General features: G+C 37.6%; 1 protein-coding gene across 1 annotated transcript; it reads right to left on the reverse strand.

Moving 5' to 3' along the window:
* Positions 1-4,012: 4,012 nt before the first annotated feature.
* On the reverse strand, positions 4,013-4,981 carry LOC123786775 (olfactory receptor 11G2-like). Its single transcript, XM_045789139.2, has one exon. The coding sequence runs from the start codon at positions 4,979-4,981 to the stop codon at positions 4,013-4,015; it is 969 nt and encodes a 322-aa protein (XP_045645095.2).
* Positions 4,982-22,872: the final 17,891 nt, after the last annotated feature.

The raw sequence follows: 22,872 nt of genomic DNA on the forward strand, positions 1-22,872 counted from the left end.
AAGTGTATTTCTCCCAGCACTTTGCTTTATGAGAATTTCCTCCACCCTTATACTCTATGGCCACCTGTGAGAGGGGCTACGGTACAGCGGTAGTACATTTTCCCCTTGAAGTAGCATATATTCATTTGTGAACCAGGCCTGAGGTTCTTTTCCTTCTTTGTCAGCTGGTTTATGAAAGCTCACTTCCACCATGAAATAATAGGTATGAACTAAGGAAGAGATGCTGGTGAAGTAAAAGTGGGTCTATGTTTTAAGGAAATGCTTCTTAGTATACCAAATAATTTGCAGTTCTATCTAGTGGCAGCAAACTTAATATGAGTTAAAATAACATGGGTGAGAAAAATTTGGCTAATAATTAACTTGAAGACAATTAAAAATATAGGAACTGTACATCTTCATAAAAATCAATACAACATTTTATTAAGAATCACTAATCCGTATAATTTTTTTCCTATATAATTAAGAAAGATGAATGGAACTGGCATGAACATTCTTTTTTTTTAAATTTTGTTTATTTTCTTGAGAGACAGGGTGAGAGAGAGAGCATGTGTGAGAGAGAGAGAGAGAGAAAGAGAGTGAGCACACAAGCAGGGGGGGGAGGGCAGAAGGAGAAGCCGACTGAGCAAGGAGCCTGATGCAGGACTTGATCCCAGGGATCATAACCCAAGCTGAAGGCAAACACTTAACTGACTGAGTCACCCGGGCACCCCTGGCATGAGCATTCTCTAAGCTCCACAGATGAATATCGACTAAAATTATTAGCACTTCAAACCTACCATTGGATATTCTTTACGGATTTGTCAAAGATTAGTTGAGCATAAAGTTGCAGGTCCATTTCTGGGGTCTCTAATCTGTTCCACTGATCTATGTGTCTGCTTTTGTGCCAGTACCATGTTGTCTTGATAATCACAGCTTTGTAATATAGCTTGAGGTCAGGCATTGTGATATCCCCAGCTTTGGTTTTCTTTCTCAACAATCCCCTGGTGATTCGGGTCTTTTCTGGTTCCATACAAATTTTAGGATTGTTTGTTTCAGCTCTGTGAAAAATGTCGATGTTATTTTGATAGGGATTGCATTGAAAGTGTAGATTGCTCTGGGCAGCATAGACATTTTCACAATGTTTGTTCTTCTAATCCATGAGCATGGAATGCTTTTCTATCTCTTTGTGTCTTCCTCAATTACTTTCATAAGTGTTCTGAAATTTCTAGAGCACAGATCCTTTACCTCTTTGGTTAGGTTTACTCCTAGGTATCTTATGGTTTTTGGTGCTATTCTAAATGGAATCGATTTCTTAATTTCTCTTCAGTCACATTGTTAGTGTATAGAAATGCAACAGATCTCTGTGCATTGATTTTATATCCTGCCACATTGCTGAATTGCTGTATGAGATCAAGTAATTTGGGGGTGAAGTTAAACCTACCATTGAAGTTGGTTTGAACAAAGTTCTAAATGGCTTGTATTTTCTTCCAATATAAAGTATTTTTCAGACAGTTGTTCAGCCATTTAATTTGTTTCTTATGTGAAGTAGAATAAAGATAGCCACTTCTTTTCCAGAATTCAGAAATCCTGCCTTTCAAGCTTAACAAATATTTGCAGTCCAAGTTCTTTATGAATTAAAATCCAGTTGCTGTTTCACATCACTTTGTGGAGCAGATGACTTCTTGAAGGCTACAAACTAAAATTCTGTAAATTCCATTTTATATTATGATTTCTTTTAATCGTGTTTTGGAGAGTCATGTTTAAAAAAAAAGTGGCAACAGGGGCGCCTGGCTGGCACAGTGGTTAAGCGTCTGCCTTCGGCTCAGGGGCGTGATCCCAGCGTTATGGGATCGAGCCCCACATCAGGCTCCTCCGCTGGGAGCCTGCTTCTTCCTCTCCCACTCCCCCTGCCTGTGTTCCCTCTCTCGCTGGCTGTCTCTATCTCTGTCTAATAAATAAATAAAATCTTTTAAAAAAAAGTGGCAACAGAAGAAATAAAAGTCATAATTAAAATAACAATGTTAATTAAATATTTTATGGTGGTAGTTTTTATTTTTTTAATTTAAAAAAATTTTTTTTAAAGATTTTATTTATTTATTTGACAGAGAGAGAGAGAGACAGCCAGCGAGAGAGGGAACACAAGCAGGGGGAGTGGGAGAGGAAGAAGCAGGCTCCCAGTGGAGGAGCCTGTTGTGGGGCTCGATCCCAGGACTCTGGGATCACGCCCTGAGCTGAAGGCAGATGCTTAATGACTGAGCCACCCAGGCACCCCTGGAAGTAGTTTTTAAATTTTTATTTATTCATTTTTTAAATTCCTCTATTATGATGAGGACTGAGTAATGTTTAGAATTGTTCAATCACTAAATTGTACACCTGAAACTAACATAACACTGTATGTTAACTATATTAGAATTAAAATTTTAAAAATTAAAAAATAAAATTGAATAAAGGTACAGAACAGAAAAAACAGAAGGTTGTATTAAGTTTAAAAGTGAACATAGAGGTATTTACATAAATTCAAGAGGCTAAATGTAAGAAAATATTGATGGATCAATATACTATTGGTTTATTTTTGTATTATGCCATAAAAACTCACTGAGACAGGTCACTAGTTAAATATATTGGAAAAAAAGTTCCCATATAATTAACATACAGTGTTATATTAGTTTCCATGTGCAATACAGTGATTCAACAATTCTAAACATTACTCAGTGCTTATCACGATAATTATATTCTTAATCCCCTTCACCTATTTTACCCATCCCCTCATCTATCTCTCCTTGAACAACCACCGGTTCTCTATATTTAAGAATCTGTTTTTTTTTGTTTGTTTGTTTGATTATTTGTTTCGTTTCTTAAATTCCACCTGTAAGTGAAATAATATGGTACTTTTTTTTTATTCTGAATGACTTATTTTACTTAGCATTGTACTCTTTAGACCCACCCATGTCATTGTGAACAGCAAGATTTCATTCTTTTTTATGGCTGAGTAATATTCCATTGTGTATAATATGTATACCATATCTTCTTTATCCACTCATCTATGGATGGACAGTTGGATCACTTCTATATCTCAGCATTTGTAAATAATGCTACAATGAATCTAGGGGTGCATATATCTTTTCTAATTAGCATTTTCATTTTCTTTGGGTAAATACCCAGTGGTGGAATTACTGGATCATATGTAATTCTTTAATTTTTTGAGGAACCTCCATACTGTTTTCTGTGGTGCCTGAACCGGTTTGCATTCTCACCAAGAGGGCACGAGGGTTTCTTTTTCTCCATATCCTTGTCAACACTTGCTTCTTGTGTTTTTGATTTTAGCCATTCTGACAAGTATGAAGTTTATAGAAATAGTTTTAAGGATACTTATATTAAAATAATTCACATAGTGCTAACATTAAAACTCACATGGTACCAGAAGCTGTTGTTTAACTGGATTTACCCCAAAGTGAGTTATGCTCTGAGAAATGTCTTAGACTTTGTTTAGCTCTTATCTTTACTATATTCGAGGTAGTTAATGCACTTTAAGTTCCTAATCCTTGTCTTGTACACTCTGAAAAGTCACTAATACCCAGCTAAGGCTCTTAGTCTATGTCTTTAAAGACACATGCTGCATTCTGACAAGGTAGACTTCCTTCAAATTTGAATCTTCTTTATTGGTCAATATGTCTCATATAGAATTATTGGTATAGCATTAATACCCAAAGCAATCTATGATGTCTGTTACATGTGTAACAGTTGCTTCAACTCAGTAATGCGCAATAGACTCTGTCTTCTTTTTAGAAATTGAATTACATATAGAAGGACTAATGGGCTTAGATACTAAAATTTCACTTACTTGATATTTAACTCAAAACAAAATTGAATCCACTTGCTAAAACATATTCCTGAATAAGACTACTGCATCTTGTGGTGAGTGGTGTTTAAGATGATAGTAGTAGTTTCTTAATAAAACTTAATTTATGGACAAATATATCACTCATGTTTTATTAAAGTAATTTGCACTTGAGAGATGGAATTCAACTCTCATTTACATTTTATGAACACCGTGTCCAGTTCCAAAGATTTTCCTCAGAGCAGTCTTCATCTCCTTGTTCCTGAGGCTATATATTAAAGGACTGTAGAGGGGTGTTATCACAGAATAAAATAAGGTAACGAATTTTTGAATTTTCGCTGGGTGTCCTGATCCAGGACAAATATACATCACCATAATGGAGCCATAAAACAGGACGACAACTGCCAAATGAGAAGCACAAGTGGAGAGAGCCTTGTGTTGGCCAGCCCGTGAGGGCATCCGCAGCACAGTCAGAATCACCAGAGCATAGGAGCAAAGAATAAAGAGGAAGGTGCCAATCATGAAAAAAGCATTGAAAGTAGAGTAAATGAGCTGAATGATAGTGTCTTCAGAACAAGACAGCATCATCAGAGGGACAGGATCACACAAAAAATGGTTGATGGTATTTGGGCCGCAGAAGGGCAACTGTGAAATGAGAACAACTGGAGTTAGGAAGAGGATGAGCCCACCTGACCATCCAAAGATGACAAGGCCGGTGTACAGCTGTTTAGTCATGATGCGTGGGTAGTGTAGAGGATGACAGATGGCAAGGTACCTGTCAAAGGCCATGATGCAAAGGAAGAAGCCCTCATCATATCCAAAAGAGAAGAAGAAGTAGAACTGTGTGAAACAGCTCACAAAGGAGATAGTCTTGCTTGTGGACAGGAAATTGGCCAACATATTAGGGATGGTCGTGGTGACATAACATATTTCTAGGAGAGAGAAATTGCCCAAGAATATGTACATGGGGGTGTGAAGACGCCGGTCCCACAGCACAGCATAGACAATGGCCGTATTCCCCATCAGAGTCAGGATGTGGACTACTGAGAAGAGCCCAAAGTAGAGGAGCTGCATTTCTGGGCTTGAGGGAAAGCCCATGAGGATGAAGTGGCTAATGGAGTTGGTGGTTTCTGTGCTGGGCGCATTCTTTGGTTTGGAAGACATGGAGATGACTTGGTTATTGTACTTTAATGGAGTATGCTGGTTCTTCCTGAAAACAGCAAGTTTCCTTATCTTTTATTTCATAAAGTAGTAAACAGATTTTTGCTTAAGCAACAAAACTGACTTTCATGACTCAGCCCCTGAACAAAAATTATTTTAAACAGTCACAATAAAGGAAAGAAGGAAAACATGAATTGGAGACAAATTTTTCCTTTCTAAGAATGCTAGGCTAGATACTAGGAATGCCAGCTTTTGTGATTCTGGATAATTATCTCTATTAGTCTACTCTTTCACCTGTTTACCTACACTATCAATAGTACATTTCTGTGCATGTGGAGTTCTTTCAACAGTCTGAGTACTTGATTCTTTATGATTTATAACTGATTAAATAATAAAAAATATTAAACCAGGACACTTTAAGAATCTGTCTAAATGTAGTATCGTGTCAGGACATAAACTAATATTCATTTTCACTTTCAGTTCCTCCAGGTTACTCATGGTTTTAAAATGACAAAAAATACTTCTGTCATTCCAGGACTTTTCTCTCTCTCTCTCTCTCTCTCTCTCTTTTTTTTTTTTTTTTTTTGCTGTTTTATGTATTCATACCAATGTTTAGTGTAAAAAATGTTTCCTTTCCCTTTTAGGCAACTGAATGCACTATACACTGTGAGAAAGAGTCCTATACCTTGGCCTCTAATTTGCTCTGGCTACATATTTTGATGCACTTCCATGTGCATATGTGAACTAGATATGACCATTATGGCAGCTGACCTGAGGGAAAGCAGCTGGTCTGAGTGACTGTGACCAAGTTCATTGTGTGCTCATTCATAGTCAAGTTGGCTGCAAGAAAAATGGAAAAATAGTTTTATGTTTCTGTGAGGATTTTCATAGTTGTTTTTCCCCGCCCCCCACCCCCGACTTTTCTCACATGTTCCTTTTTCTCTCTCTTAGGCAGACCTTTGGTATCTTTTTACATCTCACTAAGTCCCATCTAGGCCTTTCCTGTCTGGGCATATCTGAAACAAGCAGCTTCTCACTTCTCTTTTTCTTGGGCTACTTCCATCTGAAGTAGTTGTTATTAAATCAAAACTCAATTCTCCTGTTTCTTTGGTACCTTACTCTGACCTTTTACATTAAGCAAAGTAATTCATTCAAAAATATTTATTAAAATTCTCTACTGTGTTAAGTGGTCTTTTAAGTGCTAGAGAAACAGATGTGGATATGACAGATATTGCATTAATAGAGCACTTATTTTTTTCCCCACTCCTGGAAATATTTTTGAATTTTATAAGGAATATTTAATAAATCGAAGAAGCCTTTTCAAGGTGGAAATCCAAGACTCTCAGTGAAGGAAGTCCTGGACCTATTTGTGTAAAGGTCAGACCATATAGATGGCTGACTCTTTTATTTGACCATTATAATGGCATCTAGATTGGAAGGACTACTATTTATAATTCTCATTGCCCTGAGATTGTATATACAGTTGTAGTAAGTCACATGAGCCAAATCCTTGACTCTATGAGTTTTCTAAAAACAGTTTATATTAATGTTTTTAAAGAAAGAATAAACTCATTCACACAGGGCTCTTGAGAAATCATGTCCTCTAATAACCTTTTTGAAAGTTTTTTAAAAAAATTATTGAACTATACTTGTTATATTAGTGTCAGGTGTACAACATAGTGATTTGACAATTTTATGCGTATTGCAATGCTCGCCACGATAAGCGTAGTTTTCATGTTACCGAACATGTTTTTACAACATTATTGACTATATCTCCTATGTTATACTTTTCTATATTCCAATGGATTGTCCTGTCCTTTAGACATTCCTGTGGTCCTATTTACTCAGGACCCTAGTGTGAGCCGTATCAGTTAAATTATTTTATTTACAGAATGGTCATTGACAAAGGATTTGTTTCAAATCATTATTGATATGTACCCCTCTTGTTTTAAAATATTTCCTAGGGATAATAATTGTCCAATGCCAGAGTTTAGGGTACATCCTGTATGTACAACAAAAATAACAATAAAAACACAATATGCTGAAATCTTGTGTTACTTCAAAAAGAACCCACATTAAACCAGTGCTCATTAATATAACGAAACTGAAAAGTAACATTTGGGCTTGGGAAAGAAGATATCTCTGGAAAGAGAGATTTGCTGTATTTACTCACCAAGCAACAAAACTCATCAAAATAAATCCTTCTCCAGTGATTTGTCAGTTAATATACATCTTCACTTGAAATCCTAAGCTTCTTTGTATAGATCTCTTATTTATCTTTTAGAGTGATATACAAACTGAGTGAGAAATATTCTCCAGAACTCAGAGAAACAAGGAAATTGATATTTTTAGGCTTTATTTATTTGTCAGCATTTCATTCGAATGAAATATTTTCATTTTTTCAAAGATAAGACACTTCCTGTAAAATTATTTTTGCAAAAAATTCGAGCACATGTGGGCCCACATGTTATACAGTTTCCACTTACTCTTTGGAGGAATGCTGAGAAGAGGTTTAGAATCCAGACATAAAATATTACTCCATAGAGCAACAGGTACATGAAGGACTCCCGAGAAATTGGATGATCCAGTATGTAATCTCTCAGGGATTTCAAAGGGCGAACCTTACAAGGTATTTCATCTCTAGCTTCAGAGTGCAAGTTTATGATTAAAATGAAAGCCCAGATGAAGGGGTTAGCTATGTCTATTTCTCTGCATCATGAACATTCAGGATTTGGGACTTATCCTCTTGATGATTTGATAGTATTTGTTCAAAAGAGCAGATAATTTTTGAATTTTTACTTACTTATAATCAAACACCAAGTCTTAGTATTCCACAAGAAATAATGAAGATATAGAAGTTGATTCTATCTTTTTTCCTTCTCTGGTATCCATGTATTGCTGAAGGTTTGGGAGGGACTAATTAAGTCGTAATAAGGATGGTCATAATAGCTACAATAGGAAGCTCTATCGTTGGATTCCCTTTATCTACTTTGAAGAAGAAACCATTCTTTGATCATCAAATATCTGTACTTGAGGTAGTTTGTTAGAGATTTCTTGGGTCTATTTTATGTACAGCAGAAAGAATTGGCAGCTTAAACTCATAGAAACAAAGGTTAGAATGGTGATTGTCAGGGACTGGGAGTGAAGGAAATGAAGAGATGTTTGTCAAAGGGTACAAATTTCCAGCTATAAGATGAATAAGTTCTAATGTACGGTATAGTGATTATAGTTAACAACTATGTATTATATACTTGAAAGGCACTAAGAAAGTAGATTTTAAATGTTCTCACCACCACCACCAAAAAAAAAAAAAAGTAATTATATAAGGTGATGGAAGTGTTAACCTTATTGTGGTAATCATTTCACAATATACAAATGTATTAAATCATCATGTTATAATGTTATATATAGATTTACACAATGTTATATGTCAATTATATCTCAGTAAGACTGGGAAGAATTGGCATCTCAAGAAATTTAATTGGCATGCTGTTATTCCACAAATATTTATTGAATACTTACCATGTACCAGTCAATATTTAATGTCCCAGGGATATTGTATGAAACAACCTTACAACTCCTGTCTTCGCAGTACATATATTCTTTTGGAGGGAGAAAAAAAATAAATAACATAAATAAGATAATTGTATTATTAGAAAATATGAATAAAAAATAGAGTAGGGAATGAGAAGAGAATGTTAGAATGGCAGGATTTCATGACTTTAACTAGGGTGGTAAGGCAACTCTCATAGAGAAGATAACATTTAAACAATGTCTTGAAGTGAGAGAACAAACTGTATGGTTATCTGGGGGTATTGCATTTCAGGCAAAAAGAATAGTCAGTCATAGGAACCAAAGGCAGAAGAAAGGGTAATATGTTGGAGAAAGAGCAAAGAGGCCAGCGTGGCAGTGGGAAAAGTAATAGGACAAGGCGGTAGAGAGATAACAGGGTGAAGACGGAAGCTCTAGGGACTTACAGGCTATTGTAGACATCAGCTTTCACTGTTTAGAAAGGATCAGTGAGGGAATTTAAGCAGAGAATAAAGTTATCTGGCTTGAGGTTTTTTTTTTTTTAATTTTAAAACATGGTCCCTAAAAATATGCATATTGTAATTATACAGCTCACTGAATTACTAAAAGAACATACTTCCACTTCACCACCACCTGAGTAAAAATCATTACCTCGCCTCTCAGAAGCGTCATTGTCACCTTTCCTGGTAGTACTTCTTTCTCCAGAGTTACCTCTGTCTCTACTTTAAGTAACATCAATTTGCCTGTAATGAGGATTTGGGACGTTCTCTCTTGATGATTTGACAGTATTTGTTCAAAAGAAGAGATAGTTTTCAAAATTTCACTAATAATCAATCACCAAGTTTTCAATTTCCCTGATTTTGAAATGTACATAAATAAATCATACAGCATCTGTTTTGTGTCTGGAAACTCTTATTCATAATTAAATTTCTGAGGTTTATTGGTGATCTTTCATATAAATGTAGTACATTTATTTTTATTACTACATATTATTCCTTTGTATGAATGTACCACATCTCCACCTTACTGTTTTTGGGACATTTGGGTTGTTTCTAGTTTGGGGGAACTACAAGTAATGCTGCAATGAATAATACCCTACATATCTCTTGGTGAATGCTTACAAGAATTTATGTTGTGTATGTATGAGATTGCTGGATTCCAGGGAATGCATAAATTCAACTATAACAGATAATGTCAAAGAGTACTCCAAAATGGTTATTCAAATGTATTGTCTCATGAGTAGTCTACGATAATCCTCATTATACTGTGTTTTTGGTTTTTTTTATGTTTTTTTTTATTATATTATGTTAGTCACCATACAGTACATCCCTCGTTTTTGATGTAAAGTTCAGTGATTCGTTAGTTGCATATAACACCCAGTGCACCATGCAATATGTGCCCTCCTTACTACCCATCACCAGTCTATCCCATTCCCCCACCCCCTCCCCTCTGAAGCCCTCAGTTTGTTTCTCACAGTCCATAGTCTCTCATGCTTCATGGTTTTTGTTTTGTTTTGTATTTGTCCTTGGTTATGTCAGTTTTTCGAAAAAAAAAACATTCAGGAAAACACATCCTGTGTTATATTCTTTTTTAAATAATGACTTTTCAAGAGTCTTGCCCATTTTTAAATTATTGGGAATTTTAAAGGTTTTAAAAATATATTCTGGGGGAACCTGAGTGGCTCAGTCAGTTAGGTGTTGGACTTTGATTTTGGCTCAGGTCATGATCTCAGGGTTGCGAGATGTAGCCCTGCATCGGGGCTTTATGCTTAGTGGAGAGTCTGCAAGAGAGTTTGTCTCTCCCTCTTCCTCTGCCCTGCCCCCCCCCCAGTGTATGCTCTGTCTCTCTCTCTTAAAATAAATAGCTATATATATATATATATATATATATATATATATATTATAATGTGTATTTTATATATATATTGAAAACAAGCCTTCAATCAGTTATATATATTTCAAATACTTTCTCCTGTTTAATAAGCTTATTTTTTCAGTCTCATAATTGCTTTTTAATGATAAGTTTTTTCTTCTAAATTTGAATTTCAGCATAGTTAACATATAGTGTTACATTCGTTTCAGGTGTACAATATAGTGATTCAGCAATTCCATGTATTACTCAGCGCTCATCAAGAGATGTACACTCCTTAATCTCCATCACCTATTTCACTCATCCCCCATTTATCTCCCCTCTGATAACCATCTGTTTTTCTCTACAGTTAAGAGTTTGTGTTTTGGTTTGTATCTCTTTTCTTCCCCTCACCCTTTGCTTGTTTTGTTTCTTATATTCCACATATGAGTGAAATTATATGGTATTTGTCTTTCTTTGGCTTATTAATGAACAGAAGTTCTTAATTTTAATGTGTCTAATTTATCAATCAAGTTTCTTTATGGCTAATTCTTTTTGTTTATTTCAAAGTTATGAAAATATTCTATTTTTTAGAAGTGTTGATGCCTGAAGATCAGAGTTAAGATGGCGGAGGAGTAGAGGACCCCTTTTTCAGCCGGTCCCCTGAGTCGAGCGGGATAGGTACCAGACCAGTCTGAACATCCACGGAAACAGCCTGAGACGCAGGAAGATACAGCTGGATCTCTACAAATGAACATCTCCAGCGCTGGGTATTGAGGTATGAAGCGGGGAGCCGTGAAACCGAGCACAGATATCGGAAGATAAACGGAAGGGTCAGTGCAGTGGAGGGAGCCGCCGCATTCGGGCGCTGGGAAGCGGTAGCCACCTGCATGGGGGAGCGGGTGGACTCGCAGACCGGCACCCTCGAGAAAACAGACTGGGACCTTGAACAGAGAGCGCGTGCCACCAGACTTCTCACGGAACTCCAGAATCCCGGTGTGCACACTGGAAGCAGACTGAGACCGGGAGCTCCGGAGCGCCTGGGGGCGGCTGGCGGCTGAAGGCAGGTGGTGTTAGAAACACAAAGGACAGAGACCCGCAGGCCCTGGAAGTGGGGGCTGGGACGTGGGGTGTGGGGCGCACATCCCGGGACGCTGCAGGGTTGAGCAGCACCAACAGAAACAGAGTTAAAGTGGCCAGAACATCAGTGGAGAACGGTCCGCAATCCCTCTGTTCTGAGACAGAGGCTGAGATTCGGCAGCTGCTGCTCTGTTCTCAGAAGAGGCACAGTAAGCCGCCAGGGAAAGCCTCCAGAGAACAAAAGCCTGGAAATACCGGCTCACAGCATGCCCACCTCCACCCCCCCTTGCAGGGGACACAGAGACTCTACCCAAACAGGGTTGCCTGAGTATCCCTGCGGCAGGCCCCTCCCCCAGAAGGCAGGCTGAAAAATCAAGAAGCCCACACCCTGGGGCGCCTGGGTGGCATAGTCTTTGAGCCTCTGTCTCCGGCTCAGGGCGTGATCCCGGTGTTCCGGAGAGGAGTCCCTCATCAGGCTCCTCCGCTGGGAGCCTGCTTCTTCCTCTCCCACACACCTGCTTGTGTTCCATCTCTCGCTGGTTATCTCTCTGCCACATAAATAAATAAAATCTTTAAAGAAGAAGCCTACATCCCTAAGATCCCTATAAAACAAGGGTGCATGGCCTGGGTCCTGGTCAATAATGTGGGCTCTGGACAACCCCACAACCTCTCCTCATCAGAATGACGAGAAGGAGAAGTCCCCCCCAGCAAAGAAAAGACAATGAGTCTGTGGCCTCTGCCACAGAACTAATGGATATGGATGTAACCAAATTATCAGAAATGGAATTCAGAGTAACAATGGTCAAGATGATGTGTAGACTTGAAAAAAGTATTAACGAAAATGTTAATGACAATATAGAATCTCTAAGGGTGAAAATGAGAGCAAATCTGGCAGAAATTAAAGATTCTATGAGCCAAATGCAGTCAAAACTAGAGCCTCTGACAGCGAGGGTAAATGAGGCAGAGGAACATATTAGCGAATTGGAGGATGGGTTAGTAGAAGAAAAAACGAAAATAGAAGCTGGACTTAACAAAATCCAATCTCAAGAATGTAGGTTACGGGAGATTACTGACTCAATGAAACGATCCAATGTCAGAATCATCGGCATCCCCGAGGGGGTGGAGAAAAACAGAGGTCTAGAAGAGATATTTGAACAAATTGTAGATGAAAACTTTCCTAATCTAGCAAAGGAAACACGCTTTCATGTCCAAGAGGCAGAGAGGACCCCTCCCAAGCTCAACCATGACAAACCTATGCCACGTCACGTCATACTGCATATTCGCAAATGTTAGTTCCAAGGATACAGTATTGAAAGCGGCGAGGGCAAAGAAATTTCTCACGTACCAAGGCAAAGGTATCAGAATTACATCAGACCTGTCTACACAGATCTGGAATGAGAGAAAGGGTTGGGAGGGGCATTTTTAAAGCTCTCTCAGAGAAAAACATGCAGCCAAGGATCCTTTATCCAGCAAGGCTGTCATTCAGAATTGATGGAGAAATAAAAACCTTTCAGAATCTCCAGTCATTAACCAATTTCATAACCACAAAACCAGCCCTACAGGAGATATTAAGGGGGGTTCTACAAAGCTAAAAAGGCCCCAAGAGTGATACAGAACAGAAAGTCACAACCGATACAAACAAGGACTTTACAGGCAACATGGCATCATTAAAATCATATCTCTCAATAATCACTCTCAATGCAAATGGCTTGAATGCTCCCATAAAACGCCACAGGGTTGCAGATCAGATAAAAAGAAATGACCCATCCATTTGAGGCCTACAAGAGACTTATTTTGAACCCAAAGATGCAATCAGACTGAGAGTAAAGGGATGGAGTACCGCCTTTCACGCAAATGGACCTCAAAAGAAAGCTGGGGTAGCAATTCTCATATCAGACAGATTGGATTTTAAACTAAAGACTATAGTTAGAGACAGAGAAGGACACTATATTATTCTTAAAGGATGTATCCAACAAGTGGAGATGAGAATTATAAATATATATGCCCCCAACAGGGGAGCAGCAAGATACACAAGCCAACCCTTAACCAGAATAAAGAGACATATAGATAATAATACATTAATAGTAGGGGACCTCAACACCCCACTATCAGAAATAGACAGAACACCCTGGCAAAAACTAAGCAAAGAATCAAAGGCTTTGAATGCCATACTCGATGAGTTGGACCTCATAGATATATATAGAACACTACACCCCAGAACCAAAGAATACTCATTCTATTCTAATGCCCATGGAACATTCTCAAGAATAGACCATGTTCTGGGACACAAAACAGGTCTCAACCGATACCAAAAGATTGAAATTATCCCCTGCATATTCTCAGACCACAACGCTCTGAAATTGGAACTCAACCACAAGGAAAAATTTGGAAGAAACCCAAACACTTGGAGACTAAGAATCATCCTGCTCAGGAATGATTCGGTAAACCAGAATATCAAAAATCAAATTAAACAATTTATGCAGACCAATGAGAATGAAAACACAACAGTCCAAAACCTATGGGGCACTGCAAAGGCAGTCCTAAGGGGGAAATACATAGCCATCCAAGCCTCACTCAAAAGAATAGAAAAATCTAAAATGCAGTTTTTATATTCTCACCTCAAGAAGCTGGAACAGCAACAGAGGAACAGGCCAAATCCACTCACGAGGAAGCAGTTGACCACGATTACAGCAGAAATCAATGAATTAGAAACCAGAAGTACAATAGAGCAGATCAACAGGACTAGAAGCTGGTTTTTTGAGAGAATCAATAAAATTGACAGACCACTGGCAAGACTTATCCAAAAGAAAAGAGAAAGGACCCAAATTAATATAATTATGAATGAAAAAGGAGAGGTCACAACCAACACCAAGGAAATTGGAAGGATTATTAGAAACTTTTATCAACAGCTATATGCCAATAAATTAAGCAATCTGGAAGAGATGGAGGCCTTCTTGGAAACCTATAAACTACCAAGACTGAAACAGGAAGAAATTGATTTCTTAAATAGTCCAATTAATTTTGAAGAGATTGAGTCATTGATAAACAACCTTCCAAATAACAAAACTCCAGGCCCGGATGGTTTTCCTGGGGAATTCTACCAAACATTCAAAGAAAAAATAATACCTATTCTCCTAAAGCTATTTCAAAAAATAGAAACAGAAGGAAAGCTACCAAACTCATTCTATGAGGCCAATATTACCTTGATCCCCAAACCATGCAAAGACCCCATCAAAAAGGAGAATTACAGACCAATTTCCCTAATGAATATGGACACCAAAATCCTCAACAAGATCCTTGCTAATAGGATCCAACAGTACATTAAAAGGATTATCCATCACGATCAAGTGGGATTCATCCCTGGGATGCAAGTGAGGTTCAACATTCGCAAATCAATCAGCGTGATACATCATATCAACAAGAAAAGACTCAGGAACCATATGATCCTCTCAATGGATGCAGAAAAAGCATTTGACAAAAACAGCATCCTTTCCTGATTAAAACCCTTCAGAGTGTAGGAATAGAGGGTACATTCTCAATCAAGCCATCTATGAAAAGCCCACAGCAAATATTATTCTCAATGGGGAAAAAAGCTAGAAGCCTTTCCCTTAAGATCAGGAACACGACAAGGATGCCCACTCTCGTCACTATTATTCAACATAGTACTAGAAGTCCTTGCAATAGCACTCAGACAACAAAAAGGGGTGAAAGGTATCCAAATTGGCAAGGAAGAAGTCAAAATGTCTCTCTTTGCAGATGACATGATACTCTATATGGAAAACCCAAAAGAATCCACTCCCAAACTATTAGAAGTTATAGAGCAATTCAGTAATGTGGCAGGATACAAAATCAATGCTCAGAAATCAGTTGCATTTCTATACACGAAAAATGAGACTGAAGAGAGAGAAATTAGGGAATCCATCCCATTTACAATAGCACGAAAAAGCATACGTTACCTTGGACTTAACTTAACCAGAGACATAAAGGACCTATATTCTAGAAACTATAAATCACTCTTGAAAGACATTGAGGAAGACATAAAAAGATGAAAAAATATTCCATGCTCATGGATAGAAAGAATTAACATAGTTAAAATGTCCATGCTACCCAGAGCAATCTACACTTTCAATGCCATCCCGATCAAAATACCAAGGAAATTTTTCAAAGAACTGGAACAAATAGTCCTTAAATTTGTATGGAACCAGAAAAGACCCCGAATCGCCATGGAACTGTTGAAAAGGAAAAACAAACCTGGGGGCATCACAATGCTGGATTTCGAGCTGTACTACAAAGCTGTGATCACAAAGACAGCATAGTACTGGCACAAAAACAGACACACAGACCAATGGAACAGAATAGAGAACCCAGAAATGGACCCTCAGCTCTTTGGGCAACTAATCTTTGATAAAGCAGGAAAAAACATCCAGTGGAAAAAAGACAGTCTCTTCAATAAATGGTGCTGGGAAAATTGGTCAGCTACATGCAAAAGAATGAATCTTGACCACTCTCTCACACCATACACAAAAGTAAACTCCAAATGGATGAAAGACCTCGATGTGAGACAGGAATCCATCAAAATTCTAGAGGAGAACATAGGCAGCAACCTCTACGAAATCGGCCAAAGCAACCTTTTTCATGATACATCCCCAAAAGCAAGAGAAACAAAAGATAAAATAAACTTATGGGACTTCATCAAGATCAAAACTTCTGCACAGCCAAGGAAACAGTCAAAAAAACTAAGAGGAAGCCCACTGAATGGGAGAATATATTTGCAAATGACACTACAGATAAAAGACTGGTATCCAAGATCTATAAAGAACTTCTCAAACTTAATACACGAGAAACAAATAAACAAATAAAAAAATGACCAAAAGATATGAACAGACACTTTTCCAATGATGACATACAAATGGCTAAGAGACAAATGGCTAAGAGACACATGAAAAAATGTTCAAAATCATTAGCCATCAGGGAAATTCAAATCAAAACCACACTGAGGGGCGCCTGGGTGGCACAGCGGTTAAAGCGTCTGCCTTCGGCTCAGGGCGTGATCCCGGCGTTACGGGATCGAGCCCCACGTCAGGCTCCTCCACTATGAGCCTGCTTCTTCCTCTCCCACTCCCCCTGCTTGTGTTCCCTCTCTCGCTGGCTGTCTCTATCTCTGTCAAATAAATAAATAAAATCTTAAAAAAAAAAAAACCACACTGAGATACCACCTTACGCCAGTTAGAATGGCAAAAATAGACAAGGCAAGAAACAACAATTGTTGGAGAGGGTGTGGAGAAAGGGGATCCCTCCTACACTGTTGGTGGGAATGCAAGTTGGTACAGTCACTCTGGAAAACAGTGTGGAGGTCCCTTAAAAAGTTAAAAATAGAGCTACCCTATGACCCAGCCATTGCACTACTGAGTGTTTACCCCAACGATACAGACGTAGTAAAGACAAGGGCCATATGCACCCCAATGTTCATAGCAGCATTGTCCACAATAGCTAAATCGTGGAAGGAGCCGAGATGCTCTTCAACAGATGACTGGATCTAGAAGTTGTGGTGCATATATACAATGGAATATTACTCAGCTATCAGAAAGAACGAATTCTCAACATTTGCTGCAACATGGACAGCACTGGAGGAGATAATGCTAAGTGAAATAAGTCAAGCAGAGAAAGAGAAATATCATATGATTTCTCTCATCTATGGAACATAAGAAATAGGATGATCGGTAGGGGAAGAAAGGGGGGGTAATCAGAAGGGGGAATGAAACATGAGAGACTATGGACTATGAGCAACAAACTGAGGGCCTTAGAGGGGAGAGGGGTAGGGAATGGGATAGACTGGTGATGGGTATTAAGGAGGGCACGTATTGCATGGTGCACTGGGTGTTATACGCAACTAATGAATCATCGAACTTTATATCGGAATCTGGGGATGTACTGTATGGTGACTAACATAATATAATAAAAATCATTTGAAAAAAAAGTGTTGATGCCTTACTTTCAAATTTAAAAGCTGCAATTATCCTGGTCATAATTTCTGTGTATGGTGTGACATAGAGGTAAAATTTCATTTTTCCACATGAAAATCCATTTGACTTAGACTTTTTTTAATCAAAACTATATTCTACACCTGCTGTATAGTCCTATTTTTATCATAAATTAAGTGTCCATGTATGCATGGGTTGGTTTCTGGATTCTCAATGAATTTTGTCTGTCTCCTTGTACCTATTGTACCAGTAGCACATTCTCTTAATTATTGTAGCTTTATAATAAGTTTTGATATCAAGTGAGATAAGTCCTCCCAATTTATTTCTCTTCAAACTCTTCTTGATAGTCTTTGCCCAATGCCTTTCCACATAACTTTAGAATCCTCTTGTCAATTTGCACAGAAATTATTGCTGGAATTCTGATTGGGATTGCTTCTAATGGGGACATTGATTGTCATCTACAGAATAATTATTCTTATAATCCATGGACTTGGCATATCTTCCTATTAATTTATATCTTCTTGAATTTCTTTCAACAAGTTTTATAGTTTTCTGTATAGAAGGCTTGTCAAATACATTTGTTTTCCTTTTTTCCCACTGAGCTCCTCTCTTCATTGTTTGCCATTGTTATAATACAGAGAGATGGGTTGGGGGGCAAATCATAACATGGAAATTTGTAGCCAATTGCAAGGATATTTGTGAAGTTTGCGGCTTGTTGACCTCATTCCAACTTGGCAGTTTGAAGTCAATTTCTTACCTCCTCCCCTTCTTTTCTAGCTGGGGATCCCTTTACCAAATGAAGCAGTAAAGTCAGAGCACTTTGCAGGTCCAAGTTGCTTCCAAGGCTGTCTTGACATCCTAAATCCCCAGAGTTTCTGGGTCCTTTGGTCCCCCTCTTCTGGTTCCTCTTTATTTGCCTGGAGTCTTCTCACTCTGTTTTTCCTCCCGATTTGTTGAGAAATAATTGACATAGGTCACTGTATAAGTTTAAGGTGTGCAGCATGATGGTTTGATTTACATCTGTTGTGAAATAATTACCACTATAAGTTTAGCTAACCTCCATCCTCTCACATAGATGCAATTTAAAGAAAATAGAAAATTTCTCCTTAGATGACAACTCTTAGAATCTATTCTCTTAGCAACTTTAAATCTCTAAGGGCTGTGAGTAGTTTGCACTTCATTATTTCTCCAAACCAGGGCTCACTATTTAGCACATAGGAGACACTCAGTAAATGTTTGGGAGATGACTATATTAAAAATGAGTGCAGGAATATTTCAAAGGAGAAGAAGAAAATGGTGGGAAAGAGAAAATACATCATTCAGATATCATATGGTATCTGAATAATAGACACTGACAATTAGGTTTTAGCACCTTTGAATGTGTTTGGGATGGGAAAATAGTGTACATTTTGTCAGTAGTAAGTTTATGGCTTCAGGAGTTTCTATAAGAATAATGTGAACATTATCTCCTCCAGTGCCGTCCATGTTGCAGCAAATGTTGAGAAATTGTTCTTTTTGATAGCTGAGTAATATTCCATTGTATGTATGGACCACAGCTTCTTAATCCAGTCATCTGTTGAAGGGCATCTCGGCTCCTTCCATGATTTAGCTATTGTGGACAATGCTGCTATGAACATTGGGGTGCATATGGCCCTTCTCTTCACTACGTCTGTATCTTTGGGGTAAATACCCGGTAGTGCAATTGCTGGATCATATGGTAACTCAATTTTTAACTTTTTAAGGGACCTCCACACTGTTTTCCAGAGTGGCTGTACCAACTTGCATTAGAGATAATTCTAAGTGAAATAAGTCAAGCAGAGAAAGACAGTTATCATATGGTTTCTCTCATCTATGAACATAAGAACTAGGAAGATCGGTAGAAGAAAGGGATAAAGAAAGGGGGGGTAATCAGAAGGGGGAATGAAGCATGAGAGACTATTGATTCTGAGAAACAAACTGAGGGCTTCAGAGGGGAGGGGAGTGGGGGAATGGGATTAGGCTCGTGATGGGTAGCAAGGAGGGCACGTATTGCATGGTGCACTGAGTGTTATACGCAACTACTGAATCATCGAACTTTACATAAAAAACCAGGGATATACTGTATGGTGACTAACATAATATAATAAAAAAATATTACAATAAAAAAGAAGATAACCAAAATTATTCACCCATTCATAAAAAAGAAAGAAAAAAAAAAGAGTAATGTGAACAGAATTTGGTTTCCAGGGTGGGATGTGGTTTCAATATTGGTAATACCATTCTTTGGGGCCTAAGATCTTAAAGACAATCTAAGGCACATTTTGTTGGGGGATGAAATTCAAGAGGAAATTCAGAAAAAAATTCCTGGATATATTGATAGGGAAGCCTGGAAGGATATGGGGAAAACTAAAGACACGACTATTTTTTAATTATTATTATTTTTATTTTTTTAAGATTTTATTTATTTATTTGAAATAGAGTGAGAGCCAGTGAGTGAGAGAGAGTATGAGCAGGGGCTGGGGGGAGGTGGGGCGGGGAGGGCTGAGGGAGAGGGAGAAGCAGGCTCTCCACTGAGCAGGGAGCCCAATATAGGGCTCAATCCCAGGACCCTGAGATCATGACTGAGCATAAGGCAGCTGTTTAACTGACTGAGCCACCCAGGTGCCCCAAAAGACACAACTATTGAAGAAATTAAGCTTGTCAAAATACATAGATCAGGTCATTTTCCCACACACAGAGCTGATAATTAGAACCCTGGGAGGGAAATCATTTTAGGGGGACAACTTTGAAGGCCTGAGACTCACCTGCCTAAATCTCTCCTAAAATATCTCTTTTAGTGTGCTCTCATCCTAGAAATAATACCTTTAATAGGTTTTGCACTTATATAAAGGTATTTTTCTTATCATTTTAAGTTGTATACCACTGTAGGACATTTGCTCTTTGACTTGTTACTAGACATATACACTGTGCTAGGAAATTATATACAATTAAAATGACTATTTTAGAAAATCTAAGAAAAATTGGCAAATATGAAATAATATAGAAAAAATTAAAAATACTATTAATGACACTACTAGTCCTTTAATGGGTCATATAAAAATAATACTTTGTCATATTTCCCCACTTTTCCCATTCTTATTTGTAATCATTTTATAGCAATTTTTTGCATGTCTTCATAAAATTAAAAAAAATTATTTTATTGAAGTATAGTTGATACACAATGTTACATTAGTTTCAGGTGTACAACATAGTGATTCAACTTCTCTGCTCACCACAGTGTAGCTACCATCAGTTACCATACAGTGTTATTGCATTACTATTGACTATATTCCCTATGCTGTAAGTTTTATCCCTGTGACTTATTCACTCCATAATTAGAAATCTGTATCTCTCACTTGCCTTTACCCATTTTGCATGTCCCCTTACTGCTTTTTTGTTTGTCAAGTGGAATTATTGGATCTTTGGTATTTCTATTTTTAATTTTTTGAGGAACTTTCATAGTTTTCCATAGCAGCTATACCAATTACATTCCCACCAACAGTGTACAAGGGTTCTTTTTCCCCTTCATCTTTGCCAACACTTGTTATTTCTTTTCTGTTTGATGCTAGCCATTCTGCCAGATGTAGGGTGATATAACTCCTTGTAGTTTTGATCTGCGTTTCCCTGATGATGAGTGATGTTGAGCATCTTTTCATGTGTCTTTTGGCCATCTGGACGTCTTCTTTGAAAAATATCTATTCAGGTCCTCTGCTCATTTTTAAATCAGATTGGATGTGTGTGTGTGTGTGTGTGTGTGTGTGTGTGTGTGTGTGTGTGTGTGTGTGTGCTGAGTTCTATAAGTTCTTTATATTTTTTGGATACTAACCCCTTATTGGATATACCATTCACAAATATTTTCTCCCATTCACTAGGATGCCTTTTAGCTTTGCTGATGGTTTCCTTTGCTGTGCATAACTTTTTTTTTTTATTTTGGTATAGACCCAATAGTTTATTTTTGCTTTCATTTCCCTTGCCTGTGGAGCCCTATCTAGAAAAAATGTTGCTAGGGCTGATGTCAAACAAATTACTATCTATGTTTTCTTCTAGGAGTTTTATGATTTCAGGTCTCACATTTAAGTCTTTAATCCATCTTGAGTTTATTTTTTGTGTATAAGAAAGTGGTCCAGTTTTGTTCTTTTGCATGTAGCTGTCCAGTTTTCCCAGCACCATTTGTTGAAGAGCAACCATACTATTTTATTTCTTTTTTTTATACTATCTTATTTCTATCCTCAGACTTATACACACTATCCTCTCGACATGGTTAGTTTTCATTCTACACAGATAGAAAAATTCTTTAAAAATCATAAAGAACTTAAACAATCAATTATTATTATTTCATTAAGTTTTTTCCAGGTAATCATATTTCCAGGTCTCATCTCTGTTTCAGTACATTTATTCTTTTGTATTGAATGGTACTAAGATAAGGAATATAGTAAGTTATACGAACTTAAAACAACCCAAAGAGCAAGCAGTTAGAAAAAAAATCCTACTTTCACAAAATCCTATTTAAGAATTAGATTTGCTGAGAAGAAATTTTTTGACGAGCCCAGTTTGAGGAACAATCCAAAACTGCAAAGGGCCTACATATAGAAAACAAGTATTCTGAATAAGAAAGGAAAAGATGTTCTGGTTTTTCTGGTGGGTGGTGGGAAGAGCATGAGGAAAGAAGAGAAAGAGGCAGAACAGGTATAATATGAAAGATAGACTGCATTTTCTAGCACAGTGGGCATTCCTATGACTTTACCTAACCCCAACCTGTAGTCAGGTTAATAAATCCACACAAAACTGGAATTACTTTGTTTTTGAATAAAATGTTGAAGGGGTGAGTCTCACATTCAGACTGATAAGATCAAAACAAGATAGGGGGTAGATTCAGGGGTGGGAGAAAGGAAGCACACATGAACATGTTTATATGGTATATATGTAGGGAAATGGTGGGTATTTAAGGCATATGATCCCTGAGAAACTGGGTATCAGAGACAAAGTTACCTATATCTGTAAAAGATAGAAGCTGACCAGGTGACATCTGGGTTATATTTGGTTTTCTCCAAAGAGTCCTGATAATGTTTCACATTTTCCTGTTTGCATGCAAGACACACAAGAATATTAATACAATAAAGCCTAGTATAAATTATAGATTGATGCAAGTTCTTGTAAGATCTTATTTGCTATTTGCTTCATTGAGATGCATTTCTAAAAATATTCCAGGGAATATGGGAGACATATTTGCCTCTCAAATTTACTTAAGACCATTAACTTCCTATAATTTTATATCACTATGTGTCCTACACATATATGGATTCTAGCTCTTGAGAGGTTGTCTTTGACCAAATCTCATAATCCTAAACAGTTTTCTCAGGGCCTTCTTCATCTCTTTATTCCGGAGGCTATAGATGACGGGATTGAAAAATGGAGTCATCACAGAATAAAATAAAG

Source organism: Ursus americanus, chromosome 9 (genome assembly GCF_024610735.1).
Source record: "Ursus americanus isolate L20-20 chromosome 9, mUrsAme1.1.p, whole genome shotgun sequence".
NCBI classification, from domain to species: Eukaryota; Metazoa; Chordata; class Mammalia; order Carnivora; family Ursidae; genus Ursus; species Ursus americanus.

Bases quoted from the DNA above. Each gene is read 5' to 3' on its own strand.
- LOC123786775 (XM_045789139.2), bottom strand. From the start codon at position 4,981: ATGTCTTCCAAACCAAAGAATGCGCCCAGCACAGAAACCACCAACTCC.